Source organism: Phoca vitulina, unplaced genomic scaffold (genome assembly GCF_004348235.1).
Source record: "Phoca vitulina isolate PV1807 unplaced genomic scaffold, GSC_HSeal_1.0 scaffold2, whole genome shotgun sequence".
In the NCBI taxonomy this organism is placed as follows: domain Eukaryota; kingdom Metazoa; phylum Chordata; class Mammalia; order Carnivora; family Phocidae; genus Phoca; species Phoca vitulina.
Window position 1 is genome coordinate 30167796 of NW_022589705.1, and position 22850 is coordinate 30190645.

A 22850-nucleotide genomic window follows, 5' to 3' on the forward strand; every position below is an offset into this window, starting at 1 on the left:
TTAAAATCCTGTTTTAGGTCTTCTTGAATTTTTTTTCTTGTGTAAGATACAAATGGTGGCACTTAAAATAATACTAACAATTGCCACAGATCCAACCACTAACAATACCAAAGAAGAAATGCTAATTCCGGAATTAGGATGACTTTCATCAGGATCAGGTTCTGCTTGAGGAATAAACAAAGCTACTTGTGCAATGTTGGATAGTTTTGATGTCAAATTGCTTTTATCCACACTTTGAATGGCAATAAATATGTGAGTTGTATTTTCTTCTGAGATATTTCCTGGTTTAAATGCAAAGGTTTCTTTGGAATTGGCCTCATTTGGTAACAGATCAGTAGTGTTTACTTGGAGAGCATTATCAAAATTGTCTCTTAGATCCAGGATACTTCCACTTATTCTTATGATATACCGTTCAGCTAAGAAAAAAAATTACATATAGCTTAGAAACCAGAGAGTATCATGTTAAATTTCTTTTTATCCATTCCCCTCAAAAATGTTTAGTTATGCAAAGCTTATACTCATAGCCAAAGCCTTACTAATTTTTCAATGAAAGCTTAATTCTGATTTTTAAATTGCTAAATGCTATGTTCTTTGTTTGAAAAGTGGGACCAGTTTATAATGTATCATGTTTGATTGACTTGAAAATATCAGATTATAAAATTAATCCTTCACTGAGAAGTCAATTAAAAATTGTTCCCCTCCCATCTACCCTTATACCCTTGCTTTTGCAGTGAGCACCTTTCACTTAATCAACACTACATGTCACTTCATCCTTACCTTTTCCAACATCAAAATTATCTCCTGGTGCTGTCCATGTCAGACTGATCTCATCCCCATCAGGTGTGGCCTCAAGGTCTGTGATTTGGCTTGGTGGATACAGGTCAGGCAAGGGAAGTTTCGAAACATTTGAAATCACAAATGCACCTCCAGATGCTGTTCTGGTGAAACTCTCCAAGGTTGTTTGAGTATCCTCATCAATTTCGGCTCTTGGTGGATTTCCTTCAATTTTTCCTGTATTAAAAATTTGCTGTATTTAAGGAGCAAGTCTATACTAGTATTTTTAGAACTCAATGACTTGAATTCCTCATTCTACATCTCCCTGCTCCTCCCCTTTTTTCCTATGTATATACACAGTCACATTTTACTAAGTTTGGTGACAAAGTCATAAGCATCCAATTGGTGGCAGAATTTTTTCTTTAGCATCCTGACCAGGATATTGCAGGATAGAATCGGATAACAATCACTTTGGAATTAAGGCTGCACTGAATGGGAATAATGTTATATAATTCAATATATGCCCTTTAAAAAAAGAATTGCTTTATTTCTCAAATTATCTCCAAGCTAGGAATAAACCTGGGGAACGTTTTACTGTTTCCCTTTACACCACTTGTGCCAGGCTTCTCCCTTCCTCCCTGCTACAAGTGCTACAGAATAATACTTCAAGTTATATTCCACTTGCCAACAGGGAAGCCCTAAAAGTCACAAGGTAAGGGACAAGCTGAAGGAAAGCTAACAAAGAATGCATTCTTAATCCTAATCGTCATCTTACTCTACACGTTTTTTTTGCTTTTGACAATAAAAACATTGAAAATAAATACTTACTCATTTAGGTATCTTTGTAAACGGAATCAGGTATCTATGTAACCTGAAAAATAAATTCTGCCACAAGCTTGTACTTAGGTACATAACACATTAACCTGTTTTCTTTATCTTGAGTTAGAAATTTGATATATTGTTGTTGATGTTGGTTTGGTGCTCCAAACTAATATAATAATGGCTGACATTTATTGAGTGCTTACTAAATGCCAGACACTATACCAAAGCTTAGGTTATTTTGGAGGCAAACACAGTATGACTGAGAACTTCATTTCAGAAATGGGAAAAGCTGTACTTTGAGTTGTAAAATGTTTGAAGCTTTAATCATGAACTCAAAATTATTCAAGCCAGATATCAGATATCATTACTCACCATCCACTACCCATCCTGGTATATGTGCGGCTCTATTCAGTGGATGCCTTAAGTATCGTGTGGCCACGTTTGCCCCTCTGTGAGCCCGTACTTTTAAGCTATATCTGCCATTTTCTGAATAAGCTATAAAATATCTGGAGTACACCCCATCATTCTTGAAAGAATCGGCACCTTGTTATAAAAATGAAGGCATAAAGTATTATTGTAAAGAAAAAGAAAAATTAATGCACTTTCTAAGCCAAGCATATGGACTTTATAAGCACATCCCCTCAATCAGGCTATTTTGTGGTTGACCCATTGGGGAATATTTCCATTATGCTCTACTAACCAGTATCTTGTTGAATTGATATAACCTTGTGTTACATATATGCATATATATAAATCATATGCTTATGTATGTATAGTAAATACCTTCACTTTATCAGCTTCTATGAAGATTATTATAGTACTTTTCTTACCATAGTTTAGCCAGATGGTTTTCTGGCAGCTCTTACTTATTCTAAACACATAATTATCTCATCTCCTGTTCAAATCAAAAAGATCCCCACTAAAGAAAAAGTATCTTTGCATAGGATTTAATTCTTACCGTAGTCACCTAAAAATGACTTATTTTGACTTCTCTTCAACTACTCTTTTTTTTGTTTTGTTTTGTTTTTGTATCCTCATCTCTTGCTCTATGATCCATTAACTCCCTGGTCTGGCAGTGGAAAACCCCCATTTATTATTAGAATAAACATTTAGGGGAGCTCAGGAATATTGTATCATAAGTATATTTCTTGATATCACCAGTACTAGAGTTATTCATTAAATTGCAAACACATTTCTCAGGGGGTTTAACACTCTAAGACAGCAGTTCTTGAAATGAGGTCCTTGGACAAGCACCACCTGCATGCCTCTTGATCATATTAGGAATGCAAATTACTTAGATCTTCGAGGGAAGGGCGTAGCATTCTGTTTTATAACAAGCCCTTCAGGTGATTCCTTGCATGCTAAAGTTTGAGAACCCCTGCTCCAAGTCATTGTTTATCACCAACACTTTCTTAGGTAAAGACATACCAGTAGCCATCTGGTAAAACCTTGAGAAATGAAACAAGATGCAGGTTAAGTTTTAATGTAGCATGGAAGGGGTTGGGAAAAGGGGAAAAGTCAGGAAATAGTCAAGGAAAATATTATACCAGATGATGGCACTGAGGTACACCAAAGAACAATTTTACCTTCTAAATTTTTCACAGGGCATACTCTAGTTGATGATAAGATTATAAATTGACTGAATTAATTATGTTGCAAAACATACTGATAGAAAATTTTGACAACTTAGAAGGTTATCAATACGGTAATTTCCTTGCTCACTGCCCTCTCAAAAGAAGGATCAGTTCCCAGAACAATTGAGAGTCTGGGAAAAAGGTACTATTTACCCATACAGACCAGGGAGACAGAGCATGGCCAACTCTGTGTCTTGTTTTCTGCCATTCAGACCTGGTATCTGATGCTCTAGTCATGTCTCCATCTGTTTTGGCCGTTCTACCTGCCCTTGGGCCTCAGTTCCCAAGACTACATGTTGCACTTTTTTCCAGCTGTTGGGAATTACTCTTACCTGTTCCCTCCTTCTCTGCTAGGGGCTCAAGTTCTATCACTTAACCCCATCTGCTTGCTTGTGCTTCACTAACTCTGGCTAGACTTTCTTAATGATTTGCGCCTAAGAAACACTTGTTTGGAATTCTTGATGCTGTTCTCAACTTCCTGAATGAGACCTTCCTGACTGGTAACAGACATTGGTTGTCCAGATGACAAAATAATAATGACAGTAAATAACATTTATTGAGTGCTTACTATGTGCAGGACACTTGCTAAGAACTTCATAAGTTTTATATGGGCAGAATTTCCTGGTGGTCCTGCTGTTCATCCATAATTTGCATCAATTCTTCTGGTGTCTGTCCTACTGCCCCACACTGCTGCAGGGACCCATAACATATCCTGAGTTATGAAATTCCAGGCTTATTCATAAAAAACTGAGTTACCTGCACCATTATCCAAAAGTTCCAAAACTTCCATTTTTCCATTATTTGATTCAATGAAAGCAGTCACATTGGCTCCAAGAATTGGTACATATCCTTGTAGAACTTCTGCATAAACAATCATTGGGCTGGGAAAACTGTTTGTGTCTTTATTCATTTTAGCATTCACTGTGATTGGAGGCACAGAAGAATTGGCTGCCTGAGAATTTACTGTGATAGTTAATGTTTCTGGGTATGCTTTGGCTTGAAGACTGTAAGTCCAAGCACCCACCTAAAAATTCAATGGAAATATAGTAAGTATCCAAGATCAAGCTTTTCTGTATTTTCACTATCCAACTCTAAAATAAATTTTATAAGTATGTTACAGAATATACAGGGTTTTGAGAGTTTTGAGGGTAAAAGGAGGAGAACTGAGGCAGCTTAGACAGGGCATCCTGGCTATTGTCATGCATGATGTCCAAAGGTTGGGAAATCTCAGCTGGGAAAAATAAGTTTGGGAAAGTTTGCCTTGGTCTTGGCCTTATTCTTTAACCTCGAAGTCCACAGATTCTATGATCTGGTAGTGCTAATAAGGAATGACTGTATAGCTATCTAAACACCAACTTGCACAGATTCTCCCTTCATTGCCTCTTTAAAGTTATTTTTAGCCTACCTAATTTTTTTCCCTTCTCTTTCTCCTAATGTATACATTCTTTCTTCCTTTTCCTGCCACCATAATTTTGGGGACCACATAGGCATAGAAAGTATATTCTATCTTATTATAATTTTGAAGATGATACAAATATTGACACCTACAGTTGTGATAGTGAACAATGTATTTTCAGCTACAAAACAAATGTGGGAGAAAGTGTAAAAGCTAATTGCTTACCTTTGCAGTTCCTGGAATATTGAGATAGGCCATTTGGGAAACTGCATCCATTGTGAAATTTCTCATTGGTGTTCCATTGGGATCCCAGAGAGAGATAACAGGAGCCTGTCCACTCCATGTGATGAGAAAGAATGTGTCCTTTCCCACAGTGCTATCAATTATTACAGTGCCATTCATCCAGGGATTATTGTTGAGTGTTAATCCCTTACTTTCAAGCTGTTTAAATATATTTTAAAAATTAATGACTGGAGAAGAGAGCAATTTTATGCTGTTTTCATTTTTCATGCAGTTTTTAATTTCTGGCCTAAGAACAAGCTTATATAGGGCATCTTACCTTAGGCTTGTGATCTCTCTGAAAGCTGATTGGGATGTGACAGTCAGATAGTGTGGAAATACAGAGTCTCAGGAAAGGATACAGTATAATAAAAGCATCAAAGCAAGAGAATGGGTTTTATAGTTGGAGATATGACCCTATTATTTTTTTTTCCATTGTCTTGGCAAACATCCACCCAAGTCTTTAGCAATAAAGAGTGCTACAGCCTCAGAGAAGAATTAGGTATAGGGTGTGTGTGTGTGTGTGTGTGTGTGTGTGTGTGTGTGTGTGTGTGTTACCCTCAGTTTATCCATCTAAATGATGAACTAAAAAAAAATACTTACTGCTGGTGGCTAGAGTATTGGAGTAGGGACACAGTAAAAAGGGACCTCAAGAGAGAAAATCAGGACTAGCAAATGATGAGACAAGCAAACATGGATATTTTCCTGATGTGAAATCTTGAAATAATTTTCACACATGAATAGAGTGAGTAGCACCAGACAGTAAACATATCTCATGAGTGGAAATGGGACAAACTGTGAAGATTGGAATCCTGAAAAGAGATGTGAAAGATAGGATGTTCTCTGAGAGGACCTTCAAAGAAAGTTTTTCAAGTCTTTGTGGGTAGCTCTTTGTCCAGGAAAGCCAAGTTTATCCACTGACCAAGAAAGTACTTTCTATAAGTATGTCATTTCAGGGATGATGGGAAATCTCATTTCTATTCTAAACCAGTCTTAAACCAAAAATACTTTCACACCAGTGCTGATAGAAGGGAGTGAATTCTACCACTAAGACATCATTGCAATGACAAAAATCTCAGTCCTATGTTAAGTGGACATGTCTTTGAGTGGACCAAATATTATCAAGTTAAATCTGAATGTGAGTGACTTTTTCACGTACCCCATCAGGAAAGTCTAAGTTGGAAGGCTTTGGCTACATAGTAGTACTAGGGGAAAATAACTGAGTAAAGAGTGAAATGCAGCCTTTTCTCTGTATTCTAGCTGCCACCATCCAAATTCAGGTTCCCATCTACTCAGATTATTGCAATGTACCTCTAACTATTCTCACTATTCTCTCCCAAGACCTATACATCATGTACACAAATCCAGGTTAACCTTTCAAAAATTAGTTTTCTTTTTGTTATTTCTCTACTTAAGAACCTATAGGCATTTCAAGTGAGGGGGACAGAACTTTCTGCTCTTTCCACATCATTTAGAAAGCCATTCTTGAAACTTTGAGCCTATCCTGCATGCATGTGTCTCCTTTCTGGATGATTTCCCACATTCTGCTCTCTTATTTTAAAACTCCTTTGGAATATTCCATTTTAATGTCCCACCATCCACTCAAAACCCAAGGTTAAAATAGAGCAGAAAATAATATCCTCAAAATCACTTCACCTTCTTTACGTCAATTTTATCATCATTTTCTCAGTCATCCAGATGGGAACCTTCAGAAATGAACTTTATTCCCCTTCAGTTTATTCTCCATACACTGCCAAACTAGATCTCAGATGAATTTTTAAACTGTTTTCAAGGTGAAGCTACAAACCCAACTTCCAAACCAATCTGCACATATTGTCTTAACTCTGAATCTTATACCTTCTTGCTCTTCATTGTTGGAGAATAGAAGACAATAGGTTTGTTTAAGTGATCATGGCAAGTTGTAATGTGGACAGTGACTTGATGAACTGGAAGATGAAATGACATGATACACACTTGGTGGGAATGGGTATTGACAGAAACAATTTTGTAAAAAATACTTTTAAGGAAACAGGCTGTGTTGACATTTTACATGGGATGTGAATGAAGAATGAAGAAGGAAGTTTTCAAAATTTTTGAATCTAAATATAAAATGGTATTGTTGAAACACAAATGAGAAAAGAAGTAGAGTTCAGAAGAGAGATGAATAAAATAAAAAGTCAGTGAAAAAAGTAGTTGAAGAGGTAAGATAAGCCCTAAACTTGTAGATATACAATGATTATTCACTGTCTTTTTTTCTGATAAATTATTTCCAAGATATACTGTTTCCATTTCCAAACTGGGTTCTTGAGTGCATTCATCTAATTTAAATCTATTTCACAGCAGTGAAGGGTGGGGGAAATCTTGGAAGTGTGAGATATTTTTATGCATTCATAGAAAAATGAAAGCTATATTATGAGACAAAGTCTATTTTTGGCAGAAAATTTAACATTATTGAGTTTTGATGTTATCCCTTAACCAAACTCTGTGGGAAAGAAAAAAAATATATCGATTTTACTACTTAATTTAGTCATATCTAAAGAATGATTTCTATTTCATACTGAAATCTTAATTTTAATTAAAAATTTACTTTGAGAAAAATGTAGGACTCAAAACTTATAACAACTGATTTATTTTTTGGTTATGGCTAAATGTAAACACAAAGACCTGAAGAGTGGTAACTCTGACCTGAAGAGGCTGTTGGGAAAGATCAGTGTTTCCTGATGCAAGGGCCCCGAAAGCATCAATGAGGCCGTTGTTCTGGGCTTCATCAGAAGAAAAAAAATGGTTTCCTCCTAAAATGTAAATACATTAAGTAGGTTGCTCGCTAGAAAATACATACCTATCACATTTTAGTGATTAATAAGGTAACAGGGTATACAAAATCATAGTTTCAGTATATATTATTAAAATAGAACAAAGTCAGGTATGTGTAAAGATTAACAATGAACAATGAGCCTGGGTGGCTCAGTTGTTAAGCATCTGCCTTCGGCTCAGGTCATGATCCTGGGGTCCTGGAATCGAGCCCCGCATCGGGCTCCCTGCTCGGCGGGGGGCCTGCTTCTCCCTCTCCCACTCCCCCTGCTTGTGTTCCCTCTCTCACTGTGTCTTTCTCTGTCAAATAAATAAAATCTTTAAAAAAAAAAACTGTCATAACTAGGAAACATAAGTGGTCTTTATATCTCACTTGTAGAAATATTCCTCGCTGAAATCCGTGAAAAAATCACAGAATATGAAAGAAGATGTTACAATTCCATGTATTAGAGCCCACAGACTGCGTAGCTCTTTAGGGTAATTATTCACTTTTAAGATACAGTTATGATAATTCTGGCCTTCAGATTTTTCAGCCAAAGCGGGTCAGAATCAGTTCAGAAAGGTTAAAGAACTGTCATATTGAGGTATCCTGACAATAACTGGCAATGGGAAGATAGAAAGGCAGTAGCAATAGAGACAAATTGAGATGGACCCTTGGGACAGAAATAAATTTTATAACGGCCATAAAAGTACTTTGAAATGATGGGAGTTTGTGCAATTAAGCATTAAAAAGCAAGTATATATTTGGTAGCATTAGAAGTCAACCCAATACAATAATTAATATTCATAATGTTAGGAATTTTGTTTATTCTACTACATTTAAGAAGGCACTGAAAACATGTGGTCCATTTTCACTATGTCTCTATACCTAAGATAGCACCTACCCTGTAGTTTATCTAGAAGTTTTGTTGTTATTTAGATTTATTCAGCCTGAGCCTCTGTTAATCCCATCTGCCCCCACCTCCAACCCCATAGCCTATGCTCTGGTTTCATGGATTTCCCACTATCTCTCCATGTGCCTTGCATTGTCATCCAACATGATTTTTTTGTTCATAACCTGATCATCTTCTCTCACCCCTCCTTTCTCCAGAAAAAGTAAACACCTTGTTCAAGGCCCAGCTCAGAAGTCACCTCATCTCTCATGCCTTCTTTCTCTGACTCTATATAACCCTGGGAGAATTAATGGTTCCTCTGCTCACATAGTGCTTTATTTCTATATATTTCTCCTATCATGGAGGGATGTCATCTGATTATGCTATTTGATTAGTCGTTTTATTTGTCTCTCCAGCCAGCTGGACTGTGAGCACCTTGAGAACAGAGATCAGGTCTGGTTGGAGGTGGGGGCAGATGGGATTAACAGGTTCCAAGGTCCTGGAACAGCACCTGCAGGGCAAGAGCTTGAGAGAAATTGTTGTGAGCCTTTATACTTATGCACTGCTTTCAAAGGACTTATATATATGGGTCATAGTTCACCTGTTATAGCACTCATCTCTATGACGGCCTGATCAGCAGATGGTCCCAAAGCAATCAAATGAATGATAGCCCCACTTTGTTTCACTTCATCAATGCAATTCTTTGCAGAGTTATCCTCCCCGTCGGTCAGCAAGACAATTTCAGATCCATCTATTTGAGGGTATACTTCTCTAATTACCTGCAGATACAATCAGAACATAATTATTGGTGTTCCTAGATCAAAAGACTTACAGGATACTAGAAAAAATGTACAGAGAAAATGAAAGTGTGCAGAAAAGAAGAGATAGCATCTTTTAAAATAATAGAATCTGCAATCAACAACTTTTTTTTTTTAATTTTCTGTCTATCTGCTGCAGGGAATGTTTGCTCAAATGAAGTTACGTGGGTGCAGGGCTATGAAAAATTCTACTTGGGTTAAATGACAATGACATTTCAGTCTGAGTACTCAGGTCAACTAGACACCAAAAATATAACTGCAGAATGTGGCATTAAATATTTTTTTAAAAAGAACAAACTACATTTGCAGTATGGTTTTCACCTGAAATGCTGATCTAATTCCAGCACAGATGGAAGTTCCTCCATTAGCTGCTGTAGGTAAGCTCTCCAAGAGGTTGTTTCTTTCCTTGCTGCTTATTATTTGGATTAGATTACTTTTAATGTTGGCAGTACTATCAAAGTGCACCATCCCCACCCAGGATCCATTTTCAATGGTCTGCAGCAGGAAATGTTTTGCTGCTTGATTCATTCGATTTAGGCGATTAGAACCCTGAATAAAAAAAGATAAAGAAAAACAACCAAAGGGTTTTTAATTGGAAAATAATAGCAGATCACATAAAATGAGTCAATAACATTTGTTGTTAATTTTTTACCAATAGCAATTAGTGTTATTAAAGAAAGCAATTTTCTTTCAGTTGATAAAATTGAAAAATATAGTTATGTGTATTATGGAATTACATACGGTATAGTAAAGAACATAGGCTTTAATTAGAGCTGATTCTTGGCTGCTAAGCACCCAAATTAGAGGTGGAGGATAAGGTGGGGGTTGGGTTAGAATTGGGGGATGATGACTCACATCTTAGAGACTGCCTAATAACTCCTGGGATCCTCTGTTCCAGTTGTGTCAAGATGAAACCGCTCCCCAGATCCCACACTATTAAATCAGACTATCATGGACTCCATCTAGAGACTGAAATCTCCCCATCCACTTGGGGACTTCCCAGAAGATGAAACTTACTCAAGCTGCAGTTACATTCTAAGAGGCCCAGTACCTACCTCCCCCATTTCCTCTTCTGCTCCTAACCTCTCCTCACCACTTCCCTACCAATGGATTGAATGGAATTAATTGGAATTAAGTATCAAAGAACTCATTAAAACTCACATCCGTCTTTCCTAGATGAATGCCCAGGACGTAAGTCTTTTCATACATTTGTCTTTTCCAGTCCCTTATCACCAACTGATCTGTGGTACCCTCCCCGCCAACACAATCCAAATTTCCCTCTGAACTACCTAGAACCAAGTCATAGTGAAAAACTGCTCTTACGTCTCCATCTTTGAGGGCTCTCTCTCTACCACTTTGTTTTACCTTTAAACTTAGCTCTACCTGTATCTTGTCTGTCTTGTCCAAAGGAGGTTGCTCATCTTTTCCCAATAAGGAGCTTCATCTCTCGCCAGCAACACTTCCTAGGACACTTCTATGTATAGGTTTCTAGCATTCTGATGCTCTTTCTGAAACTCTACTATTGTGGATTATTTCATTCAGCTGTGTCATCTTCTGTGCTTTTCAGTAACAACCCAGGCCCCTTTTGTTGAAGACATTTTTCTTGATCTTTAGCATGCTCTGTTCTGCCTCAAATATGCCATCCTTCTGGGTGCCTTATCACATTATATTCGCTCATTTGTAGTCCATTTCCACAATTATTTATTCAGTGCTTATACATGATAAACCCTGTTCCAGGCAGAAGGGATGCAAAGATGAATAAAACACTGCTTCAAGTCCTAGAGGAGCTCCCGGTCTAGTGGGAGAGAAATGTGTAATTTCAATATAATATATAGTAATAGAGGTTTGCACAGGTCGTTGTGGGAGACCGGCAGAAGGACCATTAGTCCAGCCTAGAAGCCCAGCCCATCTCATCCGGGAGCAAATGGGTACCTCTACCAAATTTGAAGAATATGTATGAGTTAACCAGGTAATGGGGAAGAGAGAGAAAATTTTCAACTGTGAACTCTTTAAGGATATGAGTTCTATTCCTAGAGCCTGGCACAATGCCTTCCATTCACTGAATGATAGAAGAAATGAATGGCTGAATCTGACTGTATCTTCATTATAGTGATGCTTTTTGCCTGTGTCTTTGAATATAAAGAGGTCATTTATATAGATGATACAAATAAGGCAAAGCCACATTAACAGTTCTCCTGGTTGATCTTGTTCCTTGACTTGGAATGGAGTTCAGAGGCCCTAATCCACTCTCTCCTCATGTCTGTTAAGTGTTTCCAGTAGAAAGCATGTCCATGTTAAAAGTCTTTAGTTCTGATCCTGAGGTTTTACTAAAGAGTCTAGGGCACCTGGGTGGCTCAGTTGGTTGAGCGACTGCCTTCGGCTCAGGTCATGATCCTGGAGTCCCGGGATCGAGTCCCGCATCGGGCTCCCTGCTCAGCGGGGAGTCTGCTTCTCCCTCTGACCCTCCCGCCTCTCATGCTCTCTCTGTCTCATTCTCTCTCTCAAATAAATAAATAAAATCTTTATAAAAAAAAAAGAAATGGAAACATTATAAAAAGAATAAAGAGTCTAAAAGTGCCCCTCAATAAACTCTCCATTTTCTGGAGTTGGATCTTGGGTTAGGTCTTTTTAACTCTATTGCCACACTTCTTTCATTAAAATATTCACTGCCCCTCTTGAGGTCATGATCATAGGAGGTGATAGTACTTATGCCACCATGCAATTTAGAACAAGCATGTAGTGTTCAGAGTATTCTTAGCTATTCAGTCACTTCTGTGTCCTTATATCCAGGAGAAATGGGCCCACAAACTTACACTCATGCTTCCAGACTTATCAAGAACTAAGCACACAATTCTTTCTCTGATCTTCAGCAATGAGAAGACAGGTGGAGGGGGTGGTGCCACCAAAGATGTTGTATTTTTAAAATCCTCAGAATTGGTGATCACCTCCCATGTACTTCTGGAATTGCACATTTTGTTTTGTAGGCTTGGAGCTTCTCTGTTATGGTTTTCTTTATTACAGAATTCAACAACCTGAAAGGTTAATAAAGTGAAAAAAACTTTTTATATACAATGCATTTAAAATTCAACAACAAATCTGAAAAACAAAAGATCTGCTTGGCAAATATGTCATTTATTTAATGAAATAGGATTCATTGAGGAATCATATAATAGTAACATAGATTTAGAATAATTGTAATAATAGCTAACACTAGCTAGCTAACAATAGTTGTGCTTACCATATGCCAGTTAATATTTAAAGAACTCTATTATTAATATGTCTAATCTCTCAGGTAACCTGCCCAGATATTTTATAAACATGATAACATGTCTTTTGAATATAAATATATGCTGTTAAATTACAGTTGGCATACTTACAGAATTAATACCTTGCATAAACATTATGGATGCCTTTTCAGTTTGATCTTTATCAGGGAAGAATTGACAATCTTTTTCATACAGTTTTGTCTTAGAATCAATTCTGCATCCTCTAGTTATACAACTGTTTCCTTGACACTTGTAAACTCTATTTATACCAGTAATACCTGTGGAACATCTGAAAATATATAACAATTAGTCTTTGAGGCAACTTAACATTTAAAATTTTTGAAAATCTTTTTTTTTTAAGGATTTTATTTATTTGACAGAGAGAGAGAGCACAAGCAGGGGGAGCAGCAGAGGCAGAGGGAGAAGCAGGCTCGCAAGCAGGGAGCCTGATGCGGGGCTCGATCCCAGGACCCCGGGATCATGACCTGAGCCAAAGGCAGACGCTTAACCAACTGAGCCATCCAGGCGCCACCCCCCTCCTTTTTTAAAGATTTTATTTATTTATTAAAATTTTTGAAAATCTTAAGTAGTCTTTCTATCAAGTTTTTTAATAATGACCTGTATATCAAGATCTTTATTCTTATTTATGTACCATATACATCCTGTTTGACAGCAACATTGAAGGGTTCCTACCAGAGCAGTTAACTGTTTTTCAATAAATTGCAGAAAGAAATTTTAAGTGGGATGTCTAGTATATGCAATGGCTGAATTTCCTGTTGTGATTAAAGCTGCTGCTGTCCTGTTAATACTAATGGCTGGAGATTCCCCTTTTCCAAACATCTCTCCTGGGGGCCTTGTGATGATAAATACACTGTTGGCATCTGGAAAGGGCAACTTGTGAAAACACTTATTCTTGGTACTACCTTAGCTTGAAGTTCTTTGTAGAATTCTTTTCAAAGAAGTTATCTCCAAAAGAATGTGATGTGGCATAGCTACAAGTGTTTGGTTTTTCAGGAGCATTTTTATCCAAAGTGAAATGTGGCTTAAAGGAAAGATTGAGGTACTGCCTAAGACAGTAGTCTTTACTGGTAGGGACATTTTTGACATATGTTTTATTGCATGGAATTGGCCACAGATAGCAGTGATTATGACAAATATGCTAGAATGTGAATGTATCCCATCTTTTCAATGTGTTTCCAGTTCAGATTTAAGAAGCAATTACTGGATTTCGTTCAGTCATTTAGGGAGTCTCCTAAATATGTGCATGCTTCTATTGCCCCAGAACTCAGTGTACATGATGGTATCTGCATTAACAACCATGATGACTATTCTAGAGCACAGACTGGACATTTAGGGGGAATATGATATAGACAAATGTAATCAATGTAATACTCCTTAAATACGTGTGCTAAAACTGGTGGAGCAATTGGGCAGAGGAAGGGCCTTCACTGGAATCAAGTATCTTTCAGTTTATACTTTTTCTGATAAGTCCACAGAGACCCAACAGGGCATCTAAGATTGATTAAGTTGATGGCATCTAATTTTAAACCAGTTACCAGCGATCATTTTGCTCTCTTAATCTCAGAACTAAGAGGATTGTCTATGATTAAATGTGATATTATTAGATCTGTATTTTTAAATGAACTTTACAAATCCTAAGAAATCCTTGTCTGGCTCTTTGAAGATTGATTTCTCATTTAGTGTGCATTTACCACTATTTCTTAACCATTTTTTTTGTCCTTGTGTAGTATAAATAATTTTGATTTAGCATATACTATATAACCCCTTATACAGAGTACAACTTCAGCACAAATGAGTTCTGGCAGCTATGGTAGAGAGGTATAAAAATATGCCAAATTGGCTACCAAATGCTCTTAAAGTTATGTGTATTTTAAATAGACAACCAGCTACTTTAAGGTACATTTTCTAAAAATAAGGAAAGTAAAAGAAAGAAAGACAGAAAGAAAAAAAGAAGAAGAAAACCCAGAAAAGCACTCTTTTGTGATATCGCATCTATTATCTGCATTGGGATGTAAAAAAAATTATTGGCATTTAAAAGAAATCAAGCTAAGAAAATTAAGAAGTTATAGCCTAAAGTAATTAAGAAAATTTAAATGGTCATGCCTTGTTGCTTCAATTCTTTTTGACTTAGCACTGTAGAAAGGCTCATCTTCATTGTACTCATCAAACACTCCCCAGCGGAGATGGGCCCACTCATGGACAAACAGTCTATCTGTAGGAAAATATTTCAAATACAAGATCATAATTCAAGTGACAAAATTGTCCCTCAAATATTTTAAGAAACGTTTTCAATAGAAAATTATATTTAGGTTTTAAATAACTGCTAGCATTTATATTTTTATTTATAAAAAAGCATGTTTCATTATATTATATAGTATATCATCTTTTTATTACCCAACATATTACATCAACAAAATATTTATGATGTATATGCTATGGGCAGAATAGACTGAACTTTGGGTTTTGGCTCTTGGGGGGCAAAAAGTCTTAGATATTACAATGGTTTTTAGCTGTCCAAAGCTTACTCCTACCAACAACATAAACAGATATATAACATATCTTTGATATTAAAATTTCATTAGGATGTGATTAGTTAAAAAATGTCTATAAATGCTCCTGAGGAAGTTGATAATGAAAAATAAGATTGAAAAACACTGGTATAGATGATATAGCATTTTGGGTTGCGTCCAAATAAAATGATTAATTTATAGTACTTAACACATATAACTATTAATTATGTGAAAGAAATTATTATTAATTATATATATTCAGCCTATACTAAGTACTAGGAAATACAAAGATGAATAAGATGTAATCCTTGACTAGGAAAAGCTCAAAGAGAGGGAGTTGGAATTTAAAAAAAAATTCTTTTTTTTTGGCTAAGGATTTTAGGGTAAATGGAAGAATAAAGGTAAATCCACAGCTTGAAATGCAGGAAGAAGAAACAACTAGAATTTCTGTTTTAGCAATATTAGGAAAAACTTCAGAGGGTATAGATATGGAGAAGAGGAATTTGGACAGATAGTCTGTTCTACTGTAATGTGTGTTTCTCTAACTCTGATTAACTCATGAGATCTAAAAGTAGGGGGGAAGTGTCAGTATTATGCATAAGTCACATTTCTTCTTTAAGTCCTTACTACTCAAAATGTGTTCATTGGACCAGAAGCATCAGCATCACCTGGTGGCTAACAAGAAATGCAGAATCTTGGACCTTCTCTAGATCTCCTGAAGCAGAATCTGCATATGAACAAGATCCCTAAGTTATTCCTCTGTGCACTGAACTTTAAAAACCCTGGTTTAAGGTTTTCTAGGCAAATGGAACCAGATTAGTAAGTGTGAAATTGTACCTTTCAGTATGGGAGGAAAAAGCCCTCATATCAGCGACTACAACAAGGATTTGGTGCATGGCAGGTTGCCCTGCCTCCCATGTCCACTTGAATTTGCTAAGAGAGTAGATTTCAAGTGCTCTCACCACAAATATAAAAAATAAAATAAAATAAAATAAAATAAAATAAAATGGAAAGGATAGGTAACTGTGTGAGGAGGTATGTTAATTAGCTTGACTATAGGGATCTGTTGATGGGATTGAAAAGAGTGATTATAGATCTTGAGAAAAATAGAAGTTTTAGAAGAGCTGCTATGGGGAATGAAAAAGGGAGCCAAGAAGAGGTAGGTTCAAATATTGTTGAGTAGCTTTGAGGGCTTCTCTGAGCTTGGAAAACCTGTTTATATAATGATACCATCAGTTTTATAATTTTCTATCACAGTCTTGGTAATACATTAACAGGAGCCAAAGGAAACTGGCTGGAAACTCAGTACAGAGGATTTGGCAAGTTGAATGAAACGTAAGGATATGAATGATGAGGGAGTTGAGGTATTTATACTTATAGTTGAAATGACTGATTTTGCTGGATATGCCAGCCAGGAAAGAGACTATAGGTTAGCAAGGTGAAGGATTAGAGGTACCAAGGAGAACAGACATGGTCAAGCTAAAGTTTGAGGGACAGATAAGATTGGGGTGGGATAGGATGATAGAGATTTTAAGTTGGGGTGGGGAATAGGCCCAGGTGACAATGAGGACCAGGGCTAGCTGAACATTCGACAGAGACAAGAGACTTATTATGTGCTCATTGAAAGGGCAATGGGAGAAGGAGATTTTAGGATTTAGGAAGGTTTTCACTGAATGGTGACATGTGAGTTGAGCCTTCCTTTAACAATGATTTGTATCAATATGCTTTAGTTCATTTGAACCAATGATTTTAACTTTCAGATTGAACTAGATGAAATTGTCATTTTTCTAGGTAAAAATGATCACTTATAGACAGTTCATCTGGTTAAACCAAATAGGTTGAATAAAAGTATCAGCAACTAGCAGCCTATGAGTGTTTTCTCTTGGCCAAGAACTGGCATCCTGGCTCTTTCTAGCTTGCCATACATCTGCCTTCCATGGAGGCAGCTTGTGATTGATTAATATCCAGCTGTGGAGAACTGAAAAATTTAAATCTAAAAAGTATGCCTTAAAAATGTATTGTTGTCCTGTGCTCAAATTTTTGTAGACATTGTTCTGACTATAGTTATATAGATTATCTAACTCAGTGTTCACAACAATTCCATAAGGTAGGAAACCTTCTATTTACTGTCTTATAGGAAATAAGAACAGAGAAACTAGGTCATTTGTCCAAGGTCACACACAATTGATAAGTCAGGATTTGAACCTAGAGACTCTGACTCCAAGGCCTGTACACTTAACCTGGATACAAAGCTGCATGTTAGAATCATTTGCAAAACATGTGTTTTAACAAAAATTCCTACCTGACGGTCCATATTCCTTTTGTTTTTTTCCAAGTACAAAGTCAGGGGTGAAATGAATGTATTCTCCTTTTTCTTCACAGACTGTGAACTGCCTGGTGTATGGTTCATCTCTACCAGGGAGGGTAGGTGGTGCAACTAATACATCAGCCTAAAAATGTTTAAAAATTTTAAAACATCAGAAATAGAAATGATAACATTTAGTTTAAAAAACTCTAAAACAATCAATGTGCTGCAAAACTGGAGATCGCCAGAAAATATGATTTTTTAAGAGAAGTGTTTTGACTCTTACGTGTTTGTAGCTTTCATGTTTTGGCCTCTTGTATTGTGGGTTTTCCTTCCAGTTGTTAGGAATTAGTATTGATACATTTTTGAAAAAAAATCTTTTTTCTGTGGCTTCAAACAGGTAAGTAGAAGCTGTAGTCACCATGTCCTGTTATTAAAGGAAAAAATATGTGAAGATGGCCAACTAACAGTGGACTAAATGAGCAGGGCTTCACCACAGGCATTTCCCAATTTAAGAGTGGATAGACAAAGCAACTGACTAGTGAGCAGAGTCTCTGTCACACAGTTCTAGCTCTGCTAACTATCAGTCCAAATTATATCTTAATCTTACACATTAAAGGCTTTGAGTTTTCTATAACGCTTCATCAAAGGGCAAATGCTTCTGTTTGGTGTTAAGAGAAATTATGTAAAATGACAAAGGCATAGACTTTATTTTTTTTTCCTTTTTAGAGAGAGTGAGAGCACATGCGTGTGAGCATGGGGGGGGGGTGGTGGTGGTGGTGGTGGAGGGACAGAGGGAGAGGGAGAGAGGGAATCTTGAGATGCTCCATGCCCAGTTTGGAGCCCCTCACAGGGCTCAACTTCATTACCCTGAGATCATGACCTGAGCCAAAATCAAGAGTCAGGTGCTTAATCGACTGAGCCATCACCCAGGCACCCCTACAAAGGCCTAGACTTTAGAGTCATCTACTTGGTTCCAATATTGGCATTAGCACCTTCTGGGTAATAGAGCTTGGCCAGTTTAACACTCTAAAGCTCAGTTTCTTCATTTCTTAAATGGACTATTATAGCCTTTCTTTAAGGTTAACATAAACATGAAACGAGTTACATAGTATCCTACACATAGGCAGTCATAAAACTGGTTGATATCGTTACTGTTAATAAATCTTAGTGGAGACCAGCCTTAGCTAATGCAAGCTGAGAACAGTCTGTAGGGATGGGACATAGGAGAGGTTTTTCATTATACTCACACTCTCCAGGAGAGGCAGCTGGACTGGGGGCTCGGGGGTGGAATGATAGAAAAATTCATAGGAGATGCAGAGCTTTTTAATCATAGGCAGAGCTTGCTGCTCTGCCAACAAGCTGAAAATAATATCACTTTATACTGTTCAGTATCTTGAACCCAAAGGTGCAATGATTAATAAGGGAGATAGTCCCTTTCTAGAACTTAATAACTAGTGGGAGAAATAGGTGGATGAATGCTTCTTAATGGTGATCTATTCTACATGATCAAAACCACTGAATAATTGAAGGATCCTGGGTGCTGGATGACAATATCAAACTCTTCATGTTGCTGGCAATATCCCAGTCAACAGTGTTGTTTCCTTCAGGATGGGCTCTCCTCCTCCATGATGCTTCCTGACCTGACACAAGCCCACAATAGATTTATTCTTTTTTCAGGAATCCCAGGGCTCTCTGTCTTGTTCTCTTGAAGAGAGTCCAGTGTGCTGACTCATATGCATTGAAGAGATCAGCAAACTGATTGGGTTCATAGCCATGGGATCAGTCAGAAGCCAGAGTGCAGAGAACTGAATGCCCAAAGAACTAGCTAAGAGTTAGGAAAGGGGCTTCAGAGATCTAAAGTAGGTTGGGAATTACTTCATCACTGACCTAAAGTGGATGAAAGAATTCTCTACCTATTCCCTAAGGATCCTTTCCTCATTTTTGTTTTGGAATATTTAGATATCAGGCAGTTGTCACATTTTGCTTGAAGTGATGGCTATCTCTCTTTCTATGAGATAAAAATTATATATGGTGATTTGAATTGTGGTACAGATTGGAAAAGTATACAGTTTTATGGCATGTCAGGGAGATAACATGAACAAACTGCATACAGTTGTGTGTGTTGTGCATTGTATAACTCCAAGGTATTCCATTTACTTTGTAGTATCCTTAGCTCTGTGCAACTGCCTTGGGTAGTGGTATATTCTCAGGTCGTTGAAGGATTTTACAGACCTGTGTCAGATGACTATGATCCCTTAGGGCATACTAGGATGGATAATAATGCTTCTCACAGGCTTTCCAAGCAAAATTTCTATAATATTCTTTCAAAATTCCTTCTCAGAATTCCTATAATATCCTAGTTGGATCAAAGATGATTAGTATTATCAATGTTTCAAAAAAAATGAGTACTTTCAAACCAAGAAGACACATGAATAAAAGGAATAAGGAAAGTTAACAGTTGACATCTCAGGTCATGAATTATGAGTAAATTCAGCATGAATCTTATTATGGTCAGATAATATCCCCAAAGTAAGTTGGTTCTGCAAATTGGTTCACCAGTTAGAAAAAAAGAGTAATCTTTGTTACCTTATATAAGCCAGAACTCAAACCCAGATTTGTCAGCCTTCAAAGCCCATGTGTTGGATCTCAGCTGTAATTGTGCTATTTAATTTGACCTTGAATATTATTTACTTCTCCAACTAGAGTTTTCTCTTCTGTATAATGTGGATGAGAGAATTTCACAAGGTTACCTGATAATATAAATGCAAGGTCTTTGTAGAGGGCTGGGAGAATGTCAAGAAACATTGTGTAATATAGAGGCATGTCTACCTACTAATAATTGAACTTTTGTGGTGTTCAGTAGAAGACATTTTAATAAATTTTTTTGCCCCTACAAATAATTCTTTCAAATACTGATTTCTGATGTTTGGAAAAGTTTGAAACTGATTATTCCTGAACACTAAGAAGCCATCATTCAGAATCAGCTATATTAACTGCTATTCAAGCCTGTGCTCTTCAGTAAAGGAATCTTTATATTTTCCTGGAATTCAAAAGTTATCAATAAATGAACACAGCTATGCTTCAAGAGTTTATTCAGAATGAGTAATAAATGGCAGCCACAGAATCACCTGCTCACCACCCAGGTCAAGCACATCAGCTTCTGATGGATAGCAACATGCATGCAGAAGTCTAAATCAGTGAGCATAAGGATACAGCAGTGGAGGAACTGAATGTAAGGAATTAGTAAATGTTGATGTCAGGGACAGACAGAGCTAATTTGCATGACTGTAACACCAATCTCTTTATTATGTGAAATGATATAGTTGGAAGAAACTTTAGAAATCAAATTCCTTGGTTCAGTCTTGGAACCTTTTCCTTCTCCATCTGTACTTCTTAGTGAACTCATTTATTCCCATGGCTTTAAATCTCATTCTGCACACTGATGACTCCCAAATTTTTATCTCCACCCAGATTTCCCCCTTGAATTCAGATTCCTATCTCCATCTATATGGATATCTAATAAGCATCTCAAATTCAGAATGCTTCAAACTAAGTCCTGATCTCCCATCTGCCAAATTTTTTCCATTTACAGTCTTCACCTTCTCAACTGATGATAATTCCATCCTTCTTAGTATTCAGACCAAAACCCTTGAAGTCTTCCCTGACTTCTCTTTTTCCCTCCTCACCTCCCCAATGCCACATCTAAACCATCAGCAAATTTGTCTATGATACCCTCAGAATATGTTCAGAATTATACCACTTTAATGATCTCTAACACAACATCCCTGTACCTGGTCTCCATCACTTCTCACCACAACAGCTTCCTACCTGGTGTCCCTCCATACCTCTATGCTACAACAGAGCTATACAGGATGAATGACAAGTAGAAGAGCCCTTTACAGAATTTCTTCAACACTGCACTCAGAGTGATCCCAGCACATGTGTGAAAGAGCACACCGACCTCTGCTCAGAAACCTTCCATGGAAGTAAAAGCCCAAGTCTTTCCAGTGGTCTGGGCCCTCTGTCTCCATGTTCAGCTCTCCCCACCCTTCTTCTTGGCCATCACCTCCTGCTGGTCACATCAAGTATGCTCGCTGCACCTGCTGTTCCCTCCTCCAGGTTTTCAATGGGTTCTTCCCTTACTCATCTCAGGTCTCCACTCAGACGTCACCATCAACAGTGAGGCCTTCCCTGACTGCCCTACATGAAACAGTAACCCACGTTCTCCTCCTACCCAGTCCCACCAACACCGCCTATCCCCCTTTGCTGATTTACTTTACTCCATGGCAACCTACTACCATCTGACCTGCTATACTTTTACATGTTTTTATTATCTATATCATCTAAAAAGAATGTGTACTGCACGAAGGCAAGGAATTTTTAATTCACTGTTTTATCTCCCTGACTTGTCATAAGTATTCATTAAATAAGTGTTTAAAGAACAGATGAGTTCAACTGCTCATTTATAGATGAAAAAACTGAGATCAGAAAGGCTCTGTGCCTTGTCTCTGGTCTTATGGTGAGACAGGGTAGAACCCCACCTAGAACTTCCAATTCCCTCTGCTGTTCCAGCATTATTTTTACTGTACCATGCTGCTTTTAAGCTTCCTGTAACATTCAGAAGTTCATAATTATTAACTACTAACTTTTTTTCTTCTCCACAATTCAAATAGAAGAAATCCCATTTCTTTCTTACCTTTATCTGTTCAATTATTTTTCCATCTTCTGGCACTCGAGGGTCTATAGCAAAGATAATGCCTTCATACCCATTGTTATTCAGCTGAACAAGGGAAGTATTAGATCCCTGCAGCAGGTATAGGACTAAAAGGAAGATAAAACTTAATAACCCCATTGTTCCTGTCAAGGCATTCCTGGCCCCAAAATTGGTTTGCTCAAAAAGCTTTTCTTTCACTTTGTTTCTCTCTCCATATATATAGTCCTAAACCTTATCAATGTTGGGACGTTGCCTGTATAAAGGTCAATGTTATGTAGCAAAATGTTTGACTTCAGTTTACACAATCATTTTATTGCATGTTACTGTAAAAGTGACCTAAAACAAAGAAGAGATCAGATCTTTTTTTTTTTTTAAAGATTTTATTTATTTATTTGTTGGAGAGAGAGAGAGAGCGAGTGCGCACAGAAGCAGGCAGAGGGAGAAGCAGGCTCTCCGCTGAGCAGGGAGACTGGTGTAGGACTCAATCCCAGGACCCTGGGATCATGACCTGAGCCAAAGGCAGATGTTTAACCGACTGAGCCACCCAGGCATCCTGAGATCAGGTCTTTTTATAAAAAATTGCACATATTCCTCTTGAAAAATATTTTATGTACTTTCTAATTCT

The 22850-nt window shown here is 37.3% G+C and overlaps 1 protein-coding gene across 1 annotated transcript; it reads right to left on the reverse strand.

Moving 5' to 3' along the window:
• Positions 1–22464, reverse strand: CLCA4 (chloride channel accessory 4). The gene is made up of 14 exons (XM_032424628.1): positions 22208–22464; positions 17795–17935; positions 17506–17653; positions 14797–14905; positions 12784–12961; positions 12220–12438; positions 9728–9955; positions 9190–9367; positions 7591–7697; positions 4852–5067; positions 3987–4254; positions 1969–2139; positions 778–1011; positions 1–416 (listed from the first exon to the last, which is right to left on the reverse strand). The coding sequence occupies exons 1-14, from the start codon at positions 22361–22363 to the stop codon at positions 1–3; spliced, it is 2769 nt and encodes a 922-aa protein (XP_032280519.1). The 5' UTR covers positions 22364–22464.
• Positions 22465–22850: the final 386 nt, after the last annotated feature.

Coding starts and splice junctions, on each gene's coding strand:
- CLCA4 (XM_032424628.1), bottom strand. CDS start 22,363: ATGGGGTTATTAAGTTTTATCTTCCTTTTAGTCCTATACCTGCTGCAG. Junction 12,962..14,796: donor AAAAGAATTGAAGCAACAAG/GCATGACCATTT, acceptor ATATATTTTCAG/ATGTTCCACAGGTATTACTG. Junction 7,698..9,189: donor AGAGATGAGTGCTATAACAG/GTGAACTATGAC, acceptor TTTACATTTTAG/GAGGAAACCATTTTTTTTCT.